This window comes from Pleurodeles waltl, chromosome 9 (genome assembly GCF_031143425.1).
Source record: "Pleurodeles waltl isolate 20211129_DDA chromosome 9, aPleWal1.hap1.20221129, whole genome shotgun sequence".
Classification (NCBI taxonomy): domain Eukaryota; kingdom Metazoa; phylum Chordata; class Amphibia; order Caudata; family Salamandridae; genus Pleurodeles; species Pleurodeles waltl.
Window position 1 is genome coordinate 37,562,906 of NC_090448.1, and position 19,675 is coordinate 37,582,580.

General features: G+C 48.4%; 1 protein-coding gene across 2 annotated transcripts in view; it reads left to right on the forward strand.

Moving 5' to 3' along the window:
* NCKIPSD (NCK interacting protein with SH3 domain) overlaps positions 1–19,675 on the forward strand; it is a 328,023-nt gene that overhangs the window by 120,110 nt on the left and 188,238 nt on the right. For both annotated transcript variants that reach the window (XM_069206217.1, XM_069206218.1), the window contains exon 4: positions 16,560–16,650. In XM_069206217.1, the coding sequence (XP_069062318.1) occupies positions 16,560–16,650 (91 nt within the window). The remainder of the gene's footprint in view (positions 1–16,559; positions 16,651–19,675) is intronic.

A 19,675-nucleotide genomic window follows, 5' to 3' on the forward strand; every position in this document is an offset into this window, starting at 1 on the left:
GCAGAATCCTCGCAAGTGACGAGTAACGGGACACAAATGGCAGAATCCTTGCAAGTGACGAGTAGCGGGACACAGATAGCAGAATCCACGCAAGTGACGAGTAACGGGACACAAATGGCAGAATCCTTGCAAGTGACGAGTAACGGGACACAAATGGCAGAATCCTTGCAAGTGACGAGTAGCGGGACACAGATGGCAGAATCCTCGCAAGTGACGAGTAACTGGACACAAATGGCAGAATCCTTGCAAGTGACGAGTAGCGGGACACAAATGGCAGAATCCTTGCAAGTGACGAGTAGCGGGACACAGATGGCAGAATCCTCGCAAGTGACGAGTAACGGGACACAAATGGCAGAATCCTCGCAAGTGACGAGTAGCAGGACACAGATGGCAGAATCCTTGCAAGTGATGAGTAGCGGGACACAAATGGCAGAATCCTTGCAAGAGACGAGTAGCGGGACACAAATGGCAGAATCCTTGCAAGTGACGAGTAGCGGGACACAGATGGCAGAATCCTCGCAAGTGACTAGTAACGGGACACAGATGGCAGAATCCTCGCAAGTGACGAGTAGCGGGACACAAATGGCAGAATCCTTGCAAGTGACGAGTAGCAGGACACAGATGGCAGAATCCTTGCAAGTGACGAGTAGCGGGACACAGATGGCAGAATCCTCGCAAGTGACGAGTAACGGGACACAGATGGCAGAATCCTTGCAAGTGATGAGTAACGGGACACAAATGGCAGAATCCTTGCAAGCGATGAGTAGTGGGACACAGGTGGCAGAATCCTTGCAAGCGATGAGTAGCGGGACACAGATGGCAGAATCCTTGCGAGTGATGAGTAGCGGGACACAGATGGCAGAATCCTTGCAAGTGATGAGTAGTGGGACACATGGCAGAATCCTTGCAAGTGATGAGTAGTGGGACACAGATGGCAGAATCCTTGCAAGCGATGAGTAGCGGGACACAGATGGCAGAATCCTTGCAAGCGATGAGTAGTGGGACACAGGTGGCAGAATCCTTGCAAGCGATGAGTAGTGGGACACAAATGGCAGAATCCTTGCAAGTGATGAGTAGCGAGACACAGATGGCAGAATCCTTGCAAGTGATGAGTAGTGGGACACAGATGGCAGAATCCTTGCGAGTGACAAGTAGCAGGACACAGATGTTAGAATCCTTGCAAGTGATGAGTAGTGGGACACAGATGGCAGAATCCTTGCAAGTGACAAGTAGCAGGACACAGATGGCAGAATCCTCGCAAGTGACGAGTAACGGGACACAAATAGCAGAATCCTTGCAAGTGACAAGTAGCAGGACACAGATGGCAGAATCCTCGCAAGTGACGAGTAACGGGACACAAATGGCAGAATCCTCGCAAGTGACGAGTAGCAGGACACAGATGGCAGAATCCTTGCAAGTGATGAGTAGTGGGACACAGATGGCAGAATCCTTGCAAGTGATGAGTAGTGGGACACAGATGGCAGAATCCTTGCAAGTGATGAGTAACGGGACACAAATGGCAGAATCCTTGCAAGTGACAAGTAGCAGGACACAGATGGCAGAATCCTCGCAAGTGACGAGTAACGGGACACAAATGGCAGAATCCTTGCAAGTGACAAGTAGCAGGACACAGATGGCAGAATCCTCGCAAGTGACGAGTAACGGGACACAAATGGCAGAATCCTCGCAAGTGACGAGTAGCAGGACACAGATGGCAGAATCCTTGCAAGTGATGAGTAGTGGGACACAGATGGCAGAATCCTTGCAAGTGATGAGTAGTGGGACACAGATGGCAGAATCCTTGCAAGTGATGAGTAGCGGGACACAGGTGGCAGAATCCTTGCAAGCGATGAGTAGTGGGACACAGATGGCAAAATCATTGTAAGTGATGAGTAGTGGGAGACACATGGCAAAATCCTTGCAAGTGATCAGTAGTGGGTCAAATGACAGAATCCTTGCAAGTGATCAGTAGTGGGTCAAATGACAGAATCCTTGCAAGTGATGCGTAGCGGGACACAGATGGCAGAATCCTTGCAAGCGATGAGTAGTGGGACACAGATGGCAGAATCCTTGCAAGTGATGAGTAGTGGGACACATGACAGAATCCTTGCAAGCGATGAGTAGTGGGACACATGACAGAATCCTCGCAAGTGACGAGTAGCGGGACACAAATGGCAGAATCCTTGCAAGTGATGAGTAGCTGGACACAAATGGCAGAATCCTCGCAAGTGACGAGTAACGGGACACAAATGGCAGAATCCCTGCAAGTGACGAGTAGCGGGACACAGATAGCAGAATCCACGCAAGTGACGAGTAACGGGACACAAATGGCAGAATCCTTGCAAGTGACAAGTAGCGGGACACAGATAGCAGAATCCTCGCAAGTGATGAGTAGTGGGACACAAATGGCAGAATCCTTGCAAGTGACGAGTAGCGGGACACAAATGGCAGAATCCTTGCAAGTGATGAGTAGCGGGACACAGATGGCAGAATCGTTGCAAGTGATGAGTAGTGGGACACAGGTGGCAGAATCCTTGCAAGCGATGAGTAGTGGGACACAAATGGCAGAATCCTTGCAAGTGACAAGTAGCAGGACACAGATGGCAGAATCCTCGCAAGTGACGAGTAACGGGACACAAATGGCAGAATCCTTGCAAGTGACGAGTAGCGGGACACAGATAGCAGAATCCTCGCAAGTGACGAGTAACGGGACACAAATGGCGGAATCCTTGCAAGTGACGAGTAGCGGGACACAGATAGCAGAATCCACGCAAGTGACGAGTAACGGGACACAAATGGCAGAATCCTTGCAAGCGATGAGTAGTGGGACACAAATGGCAGAATCCTTGCAAGTGACAAGTAGCAGGACACAGATGGCAGAATCCTCGCAAGTGACGAGTAACGGGACACAGATAGCAGAATCCACGCAAGTGACGAGTAACGGGACACAGATAGCAGAATCCACGCAAGTGACGAGTAACGGGACACAGATAGCAGAATCCTCGCAAGTGACGAGTAGCAGGACACAAATGGCAGAATCCTCGCAAGTGACGAGTAGCGGGACACAAATGGCAGAATTCTTGCAAGTGACGAGTAGCGGGACACAAATGGCAGAATCCTTGCAAGTGACGAGTAGCGGGACACAAATGGCAGAATTCTTGCAAGTGACGAGTAGCAGGACACAAATGGCAGAATCCTTGCAAGTGACGAGTAGCGGGACACAAATGGCAGAATCCTTGCAAGTGACGAGTAGCGGGACACAAATGGCAGAATCCTTGCAAGTGACGAGTAGTGGGACACAGATGGCAGAATCCTTGCAAGTGACGAGTAGTGGGACACAAATGGCAGAATCCTTGCTAGTGACAAGTAGCAGGACACAGATGGCAGAATCCTCGCAAGTGACGAGTAACGGGACACAAATGGCAGAATCCTTGCAAGTGACGAGTAGCGGGACACAGATAGCAGAATCCTCGCAAGTGACGAGTAACGGGACACAAATGGCAGAATCCTTGCAAGTGACGAGTAGCGGGACACAGATAGCAGAATCCACGCAAGTGACGAGTAACGGGACACAAATGGCAGAATCCTTGCAAGTGACGAGTAACGGGACACAAATGGCAGAATCCTTGCAAGTGACGAGTAGCGGGACACAGATGGCAGAATCCTCGCAAGTGACGAGTAACTGGACACAAATGGCAGAATCCTTGCAAGTGACGAGTAGCGGGACACAAATGGCAGAATCCTTGCAAGTGACGAGTAGCGGGACACAGATGGCAGAATCCTCGCAAGTGACGAGTAACGGGACACAAATGGCAGAATCCTCGCAAGTGACGAGTAGCAGGACACAGATGGCAGAATCCTTGCAAGTGATGAGTAGCGGGACACAAATGGCAGAATCCTTGCAAGAGACGAGTAGCGGGACACAAATGGCAGAATCCTTGCAAGTGACGAGTAGCGGGACACAGATGGCAGAATCCTCGCAAGTGACTAGTAACGGGACACAGATGGCAGAATCCTCGCAAGTGACGAGTAGCGGGACACAAATGGCAGAATCCTTGCAAGTGACGAGTAGCAGGACACAGATGGCAGAATCCTTGCAAGTGACGAGTAGCGGGACACAGATGGCAGAATCCTCGCAAGTGACGAGTAACGGGACACAGATGGCAGAATCTTTGCAAGTGATGAGTAACGGGACACAAATGGCAGAATCCTTGCAAGCGATGAGTAGTGGGACACAGGTGGCAGAATCCTTGCAAGCGATGAGTAGCGGGACACAGATGGCAGAATCCTTGCGAGTGATGAGTAGCGGGACACAGATGGCAGAATCCTTGCAAGTGATGAGTAGTGGGACACATGGCAGAATCCTTGCAAGTGATGAGTAGTGGGACACAGATGGCAGAATCCTTGCAAGCGATGAGTAGCGGGACACAGATGGCAGAATCCTTGCAAGCGATGAGTAGTGGGACACAGGTGGCAGAATCCTTGCAAGCGATGAGTAGTGGGACACAAATGGCAGAATCCTTGCAAGTGATGAGTAGCGAGACACAGATGGCAGAATCCTTGCAAGTGATGAGTAGTGGGACACAGATGGCAGAATCCTTGCGAGTGACAAGTAGCAGGACACAGATGTTAGAATCCTTGCAAGTGATGAGTAGTGGGACACAGATGGCAGAATCCTTGCAAGTGATGAGTAGTGGGACACAGATGGCAGAATCCTTGCAAGTGACAAGTAGCAGGACACAGATGGCAGAATCCTCGCAAGTGACGAGTAACGGGACACAAATGGCAGAATCCTTGCAAGTGACAAGTAGCAGGACACAGATGGCAGAATCCTCGCAAGTGACGAGTAACGGGACACAAATGGCAGAATCCTCGCAAGTGACGAGTAGCAGGACACAGATGGCAGAATCCTTGCAAGTGATGAGTAGTGGGACACAGATGGCAGAATCCTTGCAAGTGATGAGTAGTGGGACACAGATGGCAGAATCCTTGCAAGTGATGAGTAACTGGACACAAATGGCAGAATCCTTGCAAGTGACAAGTAGCAGGACACAGATGGCAGAATCCTCGCAAGTGACGAGTAACGGGACACAAATGGCAGAATCCTCGCAAGTGACAAGTAGCAGGACACAGATGGCAGAATCCTCGCAAGTGACGAGTAACGGGACACAAATGGCAGAATCCTCGCAAGTGACGAGTAGCAGGACACAGATGGCAGAATCCTTGCAAGTGATGAGTAGTGGGACACAGATGGCAGAATCCTTGCAAGTGATGAGTAGTGGGACACAGATGGCAGAATCCTTGCAAGTGATGAGTAGCGGGACACAGGTGGCAGAATCCTTGCAAGCGATGAGTAGTGGGACACAGATGGCAAAATCATTGTAAGTGATGAGTAGTGGGAGACACATGGCAAAATCCTTGCAAGTGATCAGTAGTGGGTCAAATGACAGAATCCTTGCAAGTGATCAGTAGTGGGTCAAATGACAGAATCCTTGCAAGTGATGCGTAGCGGGACACAGATGGCAGAATCCTTGCAAGCGATGAGTAGTGGGACACAGATGGCAGAATCCTTGCAAGTGATGAGTAGTGGGACACATGACAGAATCCTTGCAAGCGATGAGTAGTGGGACACATGACAGAATCCTCGCAAGTGACGAGTAGCGGGACACAAATGGCAGAATTCTTGCAAGTGATGAGTAGCTGGACACAAATGGCAGAATCCTCGCAAGTGACGAGTAACGGGACACAAATGGCAGAATCCCTGCAAGTGACGAGTAGCGGGACACAGATAGCAGAATCCACGCAAGTGACGAGTAACGGGACACAAATGGCAGAATCCTTGCAAGTGACAAGTAGCGGGACACAGATAGCAGAATCCTCGCAAGTGATGAGTAGTGGGACACAAATGGCAGAATCCTTGCAAGTGACGAGTAGCGGGACACAAATGGCAGAATCCTTGCAAGTGATGAGTAGCGGGACACAGATGGCAGAATCCTTGCAAGTGATGAGTAGTGGGACACAGGTGGCAGAATCCTTGCAAGCGATGAGTAGTGGGACACAAATGGCAGAATCCTTGCAAGTGACAAGTAGCAGGACACAGATGGCAGAATCCTCGCAAGTGACGAGTAACGGGACACAAATGGCAGAATCCTTGCAAGTGACGAGTAGCGGGACACAGATAGCAGAATCCTCGCAAGTGACGCGTAACAGGACACAAATGGCAGAATCCTTGCAAGTGACGAGTAGCGGGACACAGATAGCAGAATCCACGCAAGTGACGAGTAACGGGACACAAATGGCAGAATCCTTGCAAGCGATGAGTAGTGGGACACAAATGACAGAATCCTTGCAAGTGACAAGTAGCAGGACACAGATGGCAGAATCCTCGCAAGTGACGAGTAACGGGACACAGATAGCAGAATCCACGCAAGTGACGAGTAGCAGGACACAAATGGCAGAATCCTTGCAAGTGACGAGTAGCGGGACACAAATGGCAGAATCCTTGCAAGTGACGAGTAGCGGGACACAAATGGCAGAATCCTTGCAAGTGACGAGTAGCGGGACACAAATGGCAGAATCCTTGCAAGCGATGAGTAGTGGGACACAAATGGCAGAATCCTCGCAAGTGACGAGTAGCAGGACACAGATGGCAGAATCCTTGCAAGTGATGAGTAGTGGGACACAGATGGCAGAATCCTTGCAAGTGATGAGTAGTGGGACACAGATGGCAGAATCCTTGCAAGTGATGAGTAGCGGGACACAGGTGGCAGAATCCTTGCAAGCGATGAGTAGTGGGACACAGATGGCAAAATCATTGTAAGTGATGAGTAGTGAGAGACACATGGCAAAATCCTTGCAAGTGATCAGTAGTGGGTCAAATGACAGAATCCTTGCAAGTGATCAGTAGTGGGTCAAATGACAGAATCCTTGCAAGTGATGCGTAGCGGGACACAGATGGCAGAATCCTTGCAAGCGATGAGTAGTGGGACACAGATGGCAGAATCCTTGCAAGTGATGAGTAGTGGGACACATGACAGAATCCTTGCAAGCGATGAGTAGTGGGACACATGACAGAATCCTCGCAAGTGACGAGTAGCGGGACACAAATGGCAGAATTCTTGCAACTGATGAGTAGCTGGACACAAATGGCAGAATCCTCGCAAGTGACGAGTAACGGGACACAAATGGCAGAATCCCTGCAAGTGACGAGTAGCGGGACACAGATAGCAGAATCCACGCAAGTGATGAGTAACGGGACACAAATGGCAGAATCCTTGCAAGTGACAAGTAGCGGGACACAGATAGCAGAATCCTCGCAAGTGATGAGTAGTGGGACACAAATGGCAGAATCCTTGCAAGTGACGAGTAGCGGGACACAAATGGCAGAATCCTTGCAAGTGATGAGTAGCGGGACACAGATGGCAGAATCCTTGCAAGTGATGAGTAGTGGGACACAGGTGGCAGAATCCTTGCAAGCGATGAGTAGTGGGACACATGACAGAATCCTCGCAAGTGACGAGTAGCGGGACACAAATGGCAGAATTCTTGCAACTGATGAGTAGCTGGACACAAATGGCAGAATCCTCGCAAGTGACGAGTAACGGGACACAAATGGCAGAATCCCTGCAAGTGACGAGTAGCGGGACACAGATAGCAGAATCCACGCAAGTGATGAGTAACGGGACACAAATGGCAGAATCCTTGCAAGTGACAAGTAGCGGGACACAGATAGCAGAATCCTCGCAAGTGATGAGTAGTGGGACACAAATGGCAGAATCCTTGCAAGTGACGAGTAGCGGGACACAAATGGCAGAATCCTTGCAAGTGATGAGTAGCGGGACACAGATGGCAGAATCCTTGCAAGTGATGAGTAGTGGGACACAGGTGGCAGAATCCTTGCAAGCGATGAGTAGTGGGACACAAATGGCAGAATCCTTGCAAGTGACAAGTAGCAGGACACAGATGGCAGAATCCTCGCAAGTGACGAGTAACGGGACACAAATGGCAGAATCCTTGCAAGTGACGAGTAGCGGGACACAGATAGCAGAATCCTCGCAAGTGACGAGTAACGGGACACAAATGGCAGAATCCTTGCAAGTGACGAGTAGCGGGACACAGATAGCAGAATCCACGCAAGTGACGAGTAACGGGACACAAATGGCAGAATCCTTGCAAGCGATGAGTAGTGGGACACAAATGGCAGAATCCTTGCAAGTGACAAGTAGCAGGACACAGATGGCAGAATCCTCGCAAGTGACGAGTAACGGGACACAGATAGCAGAATCCACGCAAGTGACGAGTAGCAGGACACAAATGGCAGAATCCTTGCAAGTGACGAGTAGCGGGACACAAATGGCAGAATCCTTGCAAGCGATGAGTAGTGGGACACAAATGGCAGAATTCTTGCAAGTGACGAGTAGCGGGACACAAATGGCAGAATCCTTGCAAGTGACGAGTAGCGGGACACAAATGGCAGAATTCTTGCAAGTGACGAGTAGCAGGACACAAATGGCAGAATCCTTGCAAGTGACGAGTAGCGGGACACAAATGGCAGAATCCTTGCAAGTGACGAGTAGTGGGACACAGATGGCAGAATCCTTGCAAGTGACGAGTAGTGGGACACACATGGCAGAATCCTTGCTAGTGACAAGTAGCAGGACACAGATGGCAGAATCCTCGCAAGTGACGAGTAACGGGACACAAATGGCAGAATCCTTGCAAGTGACGAGTAGTGGGACACAGATGGCAGAATCCTTGCAAGTGACGAGTAGTGGGACACAAATGGCAGAATCCTTGCTAGTGACAAGTAGCAGGACACAGATGGCAGAATCCTCGCAAGTGACGAGTAACGGGACACAAATGGCAGAATCCTTGCAAGTGACGAGTAGCGGGACACAGATAGCAGAATCCTCGCAAGTGACGAGTAACGGGACACAAATGGCAGAATCCTTGCAAGTGACGAGTAGCGGGACACAGATAGCAGAATCCACGCAAGTGACGAGTAACGGGACACAAATGGCAGAATCCTTGCAAGTGACGAGTAACGGGACACAAATGGCAGAATCCTTGCAAGTGACGAGTAGCGGGACACAGATGGCAGAATCCTCGCAAGTGACGAGTAACTGGACACAAATGGCAGAATCCTTGCAAGTGACGAGTAGCGGGACACAAATGGCAGAATCCTTGCAAGTGACGAGTAGCGGGACACAGATGGCAGAATCCTCGCAAGTGACGAGTAACGGGACACAAATGGCAGAATCCTCGCAAGTGACGAGTAGCAGGACACAGATGGCAGAATCCTTGCAAGTGATGAGTAGCGGGACACAAATGGCAGAATCCTTGCAAGAGACGAGTAGCGGGACACAAATGGCTGAATCCTTGCAAGTGACGAGTAGCGGGACACAGATGGCAGAATCCTCGCAAGTGACTAGTAACGGGACACAGATGGCAGAATCCTCGCAAGTGACGAGTAGCGGGACACAAATGGCAGAATCCTTGCAAGTGACGAGTAGCAGGACACAGATGGCAGAATCCTTGCAAGTGACGAGTAGCGGGACACAGATGGCAGAATCCTCGCAAGTGACGAGTAACGGGACACAGATGGCAGAATCCTTGCAAGTGATGAGTAACTGGACACAAATGGCAGAATCCTTGCAAGCGATGAGTAGTGGGACACAGGTGGCAGAATCCTTGCAAGCGATGAGTAGCGGGACACAAATGGCAGAATCCTCGCAAGTGACGAGTAGCGGGACACAGATGGCAGAATCCTTGCAAGTGATGAGTAGTGGGACACAGATGGCAGAATCCTCGCAAGTGACGAGTAGCGGGACACAGATGGCAGAATCCTTGCAAGTGATGAGTAGTGGGACACAGATGGCAGAATCCTTGCAAGTGATGAGTAGCGGGACACAGATGGCAGAATCCTTGCAAGTGACGAGTAACTGGACACAAATGGCAGAATTCTTGCAAGTGACGAGTAGCGGGACACAGATGGCAGAATCCTTGCAAGTGACGAGTAACGGGACACAGATGGCAGAATCCTCGCAAGTGACGAGTAACGGGACACAAATGGCAGAATCCTCGCAAGTGACGAGTAGCGGGACACAAATGGCAGAATCCTTGCAAGTGACGAGTAGCGGGACACAGATGGCAGAATCCTCGCAAGTGACGAGTAACGGGACACAAATGGCAGAATCCTCGCAAGTGACGAGTAGTGGGACACAGATGGCAGAATCCTCGCAAGTGACGAGTAGCGGGACACAGATGGCAGAATCCTCGCAAGTGACGAGTAACGGGACACAAATGGCAGAATCCTCGCAAGTGACGAATAGCGGGACACAGATAGCAGAATCCACGCAAGTGACGAGTAACGGGACACAAATGGCACAATCCTTGCAAGTGACGAGTAGCGGGACACAAATGGCAGAATCCTTGCAAGTGATGAGTATTGGGACACAGGTGGCAGAATCCTTGCAAGCGATGAGTAGTGGGACACAAATGGCAGAATCCTTGCAAGTGACAAGTAGCAGGACACAGATGGCAGAATCCTCGCAAGTGACGAGTAACGGGACACAAATGGCAGAATCCTTGCAAGTGACGAGTAGCGGGACACAGATAGCAGAATCCACGCAAGTGACGAGTAACGGGACACAGATAGCAGAATCCACGCAAGTGACGAGTAACGGGACACAGATAGCAGAATCCACGCAAGTGACGAGTAACGGGACACAAATGGCAGAATCCTCGCAAGTGACGAGTAGCGGGACACAGATAGCAGAATCCTCGCAAGTGACGAGTAACGGGACACAAATGGCAGAATCCTCGCAAGTGACGAGTAGCGGGACACAAATGGCAGAATCCTGGCAAGTGATGAGTAGTGGGACACAGGTGGCAGAATCCTTGCAAGCGATGAGTAGTGGGACACAGATGGCAGAATCCTCGCAAGTGACAAGTAACGGGACACAAATGGCAGAATCCTTGCAAGTGACGAGTAACGGGACACAAATGGCAGAATCCTTGCAAGTGACAAGTAGCAGGACACAAATGGCAGAATCCTCGCAAGTGACGAGTAACAGGACACAAATGGCAGAATCCTCGCAAGTGACGAGTAACGGGACACAAATGGCAGAATCCTTGCAAGTGACGAGTAGCGGGACACAGATGGCAGAATCCTCGCAAGTTACGAGTAACGGGACACAAATGGCAGAATCCTCGCAAGTGACGAGTAGCGGGACACAAATGGCAGAATCCTTGCAAGTGACTAGTAGCGGGACACAGATGGCAGAATCCTCGCAAGTGACGAGTAAGGGGACACAAATGGCAGAATCCTCGCAAGTGACGAGTAACGGGACACAAATGGCAGAATCCTCGCAAGTGACGAGTAACGGGACACAAATGGCAGAATCCTCGCAAGTGACGAGTAGCGGGACACAAATGGCAGAATCCTCGCAAGTGACGAGTAGCGGGACACAAATGGCAGATGTCCAGCTTTTGGGTGCTCCAGGGCTTGGTCACCTTAAAAAGATATCACGATGTAGGAGGTCATAGAGTTTTGTCGTGAACAATGAATACCTTGTCCACTAATAATATAGTTGGATATAAGCATAGCAGTGAGGCTATATTAGTCCCTTTAGTGATTTACTCATCTTGCCCCTGTAACTCTTGCTAGTGAATGAGGATGAAGGAGACCGGGACAAGTGATCACTTGCCCACCACCATCTTTGAGTAGAAATAGGGGACCAGTCAGGTGTCAGCTGCCTCAGTCCTCATTGCAGGGATTACTTTTTAACTTGACATGCTTAAAGATGATTGGCAGCTGGTGTGGATCTGAGGCCCTGTTTGTATTTGTGAACTGGTGCCGGCCTAGCTGAAGTCTATGCCCAGCCTGCCTTCAGCATCCAAACAGGGGGTGTGAAAAGGGCCCGCACGCCATGTCTGCAACAGTGACCAGGCTGATGGGGAAGCGGTAAGCCGCCTTGTCCTCTTTGGCCCAAACAGTTTGTAAACCAAGGAGACACAGGACCGGTAACACCAGCCGCTGTGCATTGTTGGATAAGTTGCCTTTATGAGATGCATATGAAAAAATGAAATTGTTAGAAACATTTGAAATTAATCGCATGTTAAGGCAGATGTGGTGGTTGGGGAGGGAGAAGTTAACAGCTGCTACAGCTAAAAAAAACTTTAAAAGTCTATGTTCAAGTTCCATTGTCACATTATCTTCCAGCATGCCATACTAACTAAAGCGTTAAACCAGAGTTTCACTTACAATAACCGTTTACCATCTATGAAGTACTTCTGCAATGATACTCATGGATGAAGTCTGGATTTCGAAGGACAACGTGAAACTCCACAATAAGTTAGGTAGAGTATACTGTACACAAAGTACCATCATGCAATAGCATACTGTACCAAGTGCACTATCAGCAAAAGCATACTGCAACCAAAGTACTATCATGCAAAAGCATACTGTACCAAGAGCACCATCATGTGATAGTGTACTGTACCCAATGCACTATCACACAAAAGCATACTGCAACCAAAGTACCATCATGCAATAGCATACTGTACCCAAAGTACCACCATGCAATAGCACACTGTACCCAAAGTACCACCATGCAATAGCATACTGTACCCAAAGTACCACCATGCAATAGCACACTGTACCCAAAGTACCATCATGCAATAGCATACTGTACCCAAAGTACCATCATGCAAGAACATACTGTACCTAGTGCACTATTGCGCAAAAGCATACTGCAAACTAAGTACCATCATGTGATAGCGTACTGTACCCAAAGCACTATCACGCAAAAGCATCGTGCAACTAAAGTACCATCATGCAATACCATACTGTGTCCAAAGTACCACCATGCAATAGCATACTGTATCCAAAGTACCATCATGCAATAGCATACTGTACCTAGTGCACCATTGCGCAAAAGCATACTGCAACCAAAGTACCATCATGTGATAGCGTACTGTACCCAATGCACTATCACGCAAAAGCATCGTGCAACCAAAGTACCGTCATGCAATATCATACTGTATCCAATGCACTATCACGCAAAAGCATACTGTACCAAGAGCACCATCATGTGATAGTGTACTGTACCCAATGCACTATCACACAAAAGCATACTGTATCCAAAGTACCATCATGCAATAGCATACTGTATCCAAAGTACCACCATGCAATAGCACACTGTACCCAAAGTACCATCATGCAATAGCATACTGTACCCAAAGTACCATCATGCAATAGCATACTGTACCCAAAGTACCATCATGCAATAGCATACTGTACCTAGTGCACTATTGCGCAAAAGCATACTGCAAACTAAGTACCATCATGTGATAGCGTACTGTACCCAAAGCACTATCACGCAAAAGCATCGTGCAACTAAAGTACCATCATGTGATAGCGTACTGTACCCAAAGCACTATCACGCAAAAGCATCGTGCAACTAAAGTACCATCATGCAATACCATACTGTGTCCAATGCACTATCACGCAAAAGCATACTGTATCAAGAGCACCATCATGTGAAAGCGTACTGTACCCAAGCGTACTGTACCGAAATACTATCACACAAAAGCATATTTTGCTCAATGTACTATGAGCTTTGAGGCTTCGGGCTTCTTGTCATCCTGCGTCCTGCTCATTGACTATGCCTGGTGTTATTTGCAGACTCTGAAGTGGAACCTAAAGTCACAGTGAGTGCAATACCAAGGGAACCTGTGGGATTCCATCCAGGTTTCGAAGGATACTGCAAAAGACCTGCGGTGGTATCTTAACCGCAGTTTGAGCAGTGTCAGACTCCTCTGCATGCCCCCACCAAGAGCTGATGGTGGTGGCAGATGTGTTGTTGCTGGGTTGAAGAGGTTGGGGGGGGGGGAGATGGAGAGCAGAGGGTTCTGGTCTTTGTGAAGACCTGGCTTCACGTCACCTGTTGAAATTGCAAGCTTGGTGCTGAAAGCCTTCCTAGCGTCCATCAAAGGAATGCTGGTTCAGGTTCTCTCCGGCAATGTCAGCATCATGAGGTACTGCAATAAGCAGGGTGGGATGGGGGTCCTTAGTTCTGTGCCAAGAGGTACTTCGTCTTTGGAGCTGGTTAGAGCATGAGCATGTTTCCCTAGTTGTGACCCACCTGTTAGGCCTTTCAACACCAGGGTCGTACAAATGTAGCTGGTGGATCCCAAATGGCGGTTACACCTTGGGATGACACAGGGAATCTTCAAAGAATGCAGACAAACCTGGCTAGACCTTTTTTACATTTGCCAAGAATATCAAAACTTTAGCACACTGAAGCTTCCAAAAAGGTGGTCTATCAGAGACCTTTTCTGGCACTGCCGCTCCTCCCCTGAGTTCTGAAGAGAAACAAGAATGACCGGGCCCAAACCTAGTGACTGTGGGTTGAGCAAGCAGAGTGTGGTCCTCAGAACTTCTGGGCATGAATAGCTTTCCTCCAAGTGGCTACCGCTTCTGGAAAATTTCCTGCTGCAGTAGCAGGGCAGGGTCCTGCACCCAGTTGTCACAATCTGCACATCCGTGAGTAGAGATTGAGCGGCAACAGTTGATAGCGCTCAGTCTCACTCCCCAGGTTGTGAATGTTATCGTTGCTGCACAACACGCCTCTACAAAGTCTGTCTTTACCGGGTGGACACGTTTGTAGACTGGTGTGGCATATGCAGTATTGGCTTATTACAGGCCAAGATGTTGAATATCTTGTCATGTCTTTTCCCTGGCCCATAAAGGACATGAAGTGGGCACTGTTAAAAGATACTGGTTAGCCATTTTGGCCTTTTTATGTTCATCAGACCAGCTGGCCCTGTTAAAATCATCTGCTGTGATGAGGTTTCTAAAAGGTTTGAATCATTTATTTACCCCCAAACTACTTGTGATGCCTCAGCTGGATCTTAGTTTGTCCCTCACTTGCCTCGTATGCCCACCATGCTAACCCATGCGCTGGTGCCCACTACGTCTTCTAACTCCAATGATTGTGTTTCTTGTGATGGTGACTGGCTTATCGCATGAGTGAACTCAAAGCTCTTTCAGTCCAACTGCTCTGCACCATTTATCTCCCAGATGAAGTGCTGTGGACCAGGGTGGTATTTTTGCTGAGAGTGGTGACTGCTTTTCACATCATGCCATCCATCTTTCTTCTAGTGTTCTTTGCCCTGCTCAACTCCCACCCCTCCTCCCCCCCCAATTCTCCCTCAAAAAGAGAAACCACTCCATGGAGTGGACCCTAAAACAGCTATGAATGTTTACATTAATTGCACCAAGGAAATTCAGGTGGACTCTCAGCTCTTTGTGGGAGTGCTCCGAGACAAAGAAAGGCAAGCCAATGCGGAAAACAACTTTGTCAAGGTGGATTATCAAACATCTGCTGTGCACTGGCCAAGAAGCAGCCTCTAGAGGAGTTGAGGGCACATTCCTCCAGGGCTAAGGCTTCTACTACAGTACGTGGGCTGCCTGTCCTTGACTTCTGCCAGGCTGTGAAGTGGATGTCAGTACACACATTCACAAAACACTACTCTCTTGAGGGCCAGGAGATTTTTTAGCAGGATTTTATTTCCCCTTTGCAATTTACATTTCTTCCCACACTCGCAGCACCCCATAGAGATTCCCCTCTTGTTTTTGCATCTGCTCCAAGAGCTCCCTTCCCAGGAGGTTTGTTGCCCACACCGGTACCCTTGGTGGAGTCGGTGTGCAGAGAAGCCCTATGATGAAGCTGGCTACCGCTGCACGTGTGAGGGCCTCTGTCCATTTATGCAATTGGACTAACAAACTAACATTCTGATTCAGGACAATCGACTAGGAGTGTCCATTGTTTTATTATTATTATGAAGGTGACATGTTTGTTGGTCTTTTTCTTTCCTTATTGCCTTCTTGTTATTCCATGGGAAATGTTAGACCCACAAGTTAGTTAGCAAAGTAGAAGATCAAACATTTAATATGCTTTGGAACAGCCATTTAAATGTGTTTCCTTCAGAGTTTTTGCATGTGCTCTGGCTTAAACCCAGCTCCTTGCGCCAAGAGTTTGGTCAAGCAAGACCTCAGAGCATGTCCTTGTAGCAGGGCATGTGATGATCCAAGGGTCATTGGAGTATGACCTGATGAGATGCTGGATCCTACCTGTAGTGTGCCTAGTCTCCATACTGATTGTATGTCGAGTGCTAATGCCCACATGCTTGGTGTACATTTGATGTGATGTTGCATCAAAGATAATGGCGAGCACTTGCGAATGAGTGTGGGATAATATTAAAAAGGGAAGCGACCAGTGAAAGATGTAGGCTTACCAAAGTGTTCTCCTAACTATAGTCAGCATGTCAAGATTTTTATGAGTTTTGTGGAAAGTTGGGGTTGGTGTGGATTAGAGGAGTAGACAGTGGAGCGTTTCTGCATTGATTTTATGTTTTCTTGTTGATGGAATGACACTGTCCTGTTCAGTTGTTTGTGCATATAAAATTGTCCTTGTAAAAGATGTTTGTTTGGAAAAAGCAGGAAGAATTGTCCAGTTCCTTTGAAGTATTCATAGGTGTGAAATGTCGTCTAGGTTCCGCCACAGCCGCGACGTGCTGCCCCAGTTACTCCACCCCCACCAGAGAAGCAGTACAAGAACGCGCAGAAGGCTGCACCCGTGAAAGGTGAGGGCAATGTTACACTGATTTTGTCTGAGGGTATGGCGTTGTTGCGGGATGGGTGAGGGCTAGGGTACACGGCTAGATGATTTATGAAACCATCAGCCTTCTTTCAGCTCAGATCATGAGTGAACACGATTCCCACTTGTGTTTCCATAGTTAACCTTAAACTCCACCGACCAAGATGGAATTTGTCCTCCTGATTGGTGACACACTCAAACACCTGGTTTGGACATGGGTCAGTAGCATGAAGCTGGAAGGCTTGCTTCTTCCCTACTTTTCAATCAGCACTGAAGCCATGCACTCTACTCCAGGACTATGTGAAGTAGGAGACTGCATGGTTCCAGCTCATGGTGCAGAACCAGTCTTTTCCTTCCAGCCAATAACCGGTACTCCTCAGTACTCGGTACAGACCCTTGCCCTGTTGTGCATAGGTAGGGGCGGTGCCCTAGTGACTGGCCTCATTACACAGCTGAAGTCTGCACTGTGTGAACCAGCCTTTCCAATCTCCAACCAGGCGACTTGAACCATTCCATCCGTCCCCTGGACACTGTGCCCAGGTCCACTCTTCCAGGACTTGGCCTGGATGAACTAGGCCTTCCATGGGCAGGGGAATCATCTGAAGAATCTCTGTAAACCAGACGAGGTACAAGAGACCTAGGCCAGTCAAAACAAGACTACTTGGGGGCAGCTCAGCTCATTCCAGTTGACAGAATGTGAACCGTGCGGCCAGCCTGCCCATGTTGCATTAACTCTTAGCTTGGAAATGAACTATCATAGACTAGGAGACGAGCCAGGCCAGGCACCACACTATGGTGATCATGCATCCACCAGTCCAAAAGCACTCATACAACCTCTCTGAAAGAGGTCTTACCATCCCCAAAGATCTATTGATAACACCCCCCTGCAGGCTCATTTCAAGCATGCAGTTGCAAGATCCAGACTTCAACTGTGGGACATCCTGCATGGACAACTCTTGACCTAACTGAGTAAGTTCTGGTTGAGCTCCAAATACTATTCCAGCAACCCATATACATCACAACTAGAGGGCAGGAGAAACAGCCAATTCACCTCCCCTACACCCAATCAAGATAGACAGTCTGCACTGAAGTGATAAGAGGCAAAGCCATTTATTTATTTGTAAAGCACAATATTTTCCCCAAGGCTTCTGGGTGCCGGGAGGGGTGGCGATAAAAAGAGCAAAACTGTTTGAAACATAATCAGCAAAAGAAAAAGGTTTTAATGTATTTTCTGAACTACAAATGGCTTTAGGTGGTCCTGAAGGGTAAAGGAAGGTCATCCCAGGCTTTAGGGCTAAGATGAACTAAAGTCCTTACAGATAGGCAGGATGTGTAATAACAGATTGGAGTTAGAGCGCTTACGCGTGGACTGATAGAAGAATGATCACACAGGCATGAACGATCTGTGCAATAACAAAAATCTGTCCTTCGTGCTCAGTGGCTTCAACTTGAATGCTGCAAAATATAAAGTGTGTAGCCCCACATGCCTTAGCCTTAGCATTGCTCAAACGAGGGCCTCAGTCCTAAGGAAGATAGCCTATCCTTACCTTGCCATCTAGCAATAAAATATGTGCTCCAAAAACAAAATCTCAGAAAGCAGTATACTAGAAATTGCTTACCCTTCTGCCACTATACCAGTCAGAGAAGAATAAACATCCTCTTGTAACTCGAAATGATGTTGTGTCTTTCCGCTCTCAAGTGCTTCTGTAGAAATTCAAATGTTATATGAAGTGTTCTTATAAAGCGCGCATCTCATGCGGGGGTATCTTGGCACAGAATGGAACTATCTCCTAGAACCATCTTTCTGCCTGTGTAGCCAGGGTTAACAGAGCTGGGCAACATTTTCACCTCTGAAAGACACAAAGAGACCCAAGGTTGTCTAATTATTGTGGTAGCCTCGGTCATGCGTCTGTCTTTTGAACCAATGTCCACTTGGAGCTTCACCCTCTTACAAGAAGGTTTTGGATCACTTTCATCTCAACTCAAAGCAAGAGCAACCTTCAGGCTTGACCAGAGAAGATCTTTACACCGTCTTCATAAAGACGAGATGGCCTTCCTTATGGTCCCATCTTTCATCCCTCAAGTCCTGTCCATTTTTAATGTCAAAGATTAAATAATTGGCTTTCTTTAACCAGCTCTTTAGGCCTCTCCAGCTGATGAAGTTGCTCTCAAGCTGAATGCATTTATTTAGATTTTATTTAGAACGAATTCTGAGCGATCCCGCAACCTATGGTGGACTTAACTCTGGTGATGAGGCTGCTCCAGTCATCGTTGCTCGACAGATGCTCTTATATTGCCTGATGTTCTGTCGCTCGGGGAGGAAGAGGGGTTTGTGACTTATTCCTCATCGAGCTGGAGCTGGGGCAGAACCACTGGTCTTCTGAAGGAACGCACCGATCAGTATGGTGAGAATGGCTGCTGCCCGGGTCCTCCTCATGCTGTCTGTAGTCTTTACTTTTCCAATGGATCATCCAGGAAGGGTGCAACTTTTGGTCTGTATGTTACGTTTGCTGAAGGCTACTGCTGAGCCCCTGCTGGTGGTGCAGCGCTGGAGAACACAGGGGGATCATAGTGAAAATTTCAAGGGATAGAATCTTTTAGGGGAGCTATAAAACAGTCCTGCCTCAAGTTGTAGGCAACATCAACCAGTAGTGGAGGAGAAAGCTAGGAGTATGTGGAGTTATTCTCCCATCTACATAGTGCCCACCAGCGCCACACTTCCTAACCCCACACACAGCGCACACTTGCAAATCTCTGGTTAAATAAACATACTTTTTCATTTTCCATTGGTTCAGTCTGGTTACTGCACACAAACAAGCATAAATCATTTGGTTGTAAACTGGGTACCCAGAATAGTACAGAGGGTGCATTCCTCAGTATCTGTGGATAAGTTGTGACATTGTGGATGGGCGCAATATTTCAAGTGCCATTTGTTTTGCACCCACTTGATATTGTTTCTATAATGTACAGATGCGTATCCTGTGTTACAGTTTAATTCTGCTCATAGATTG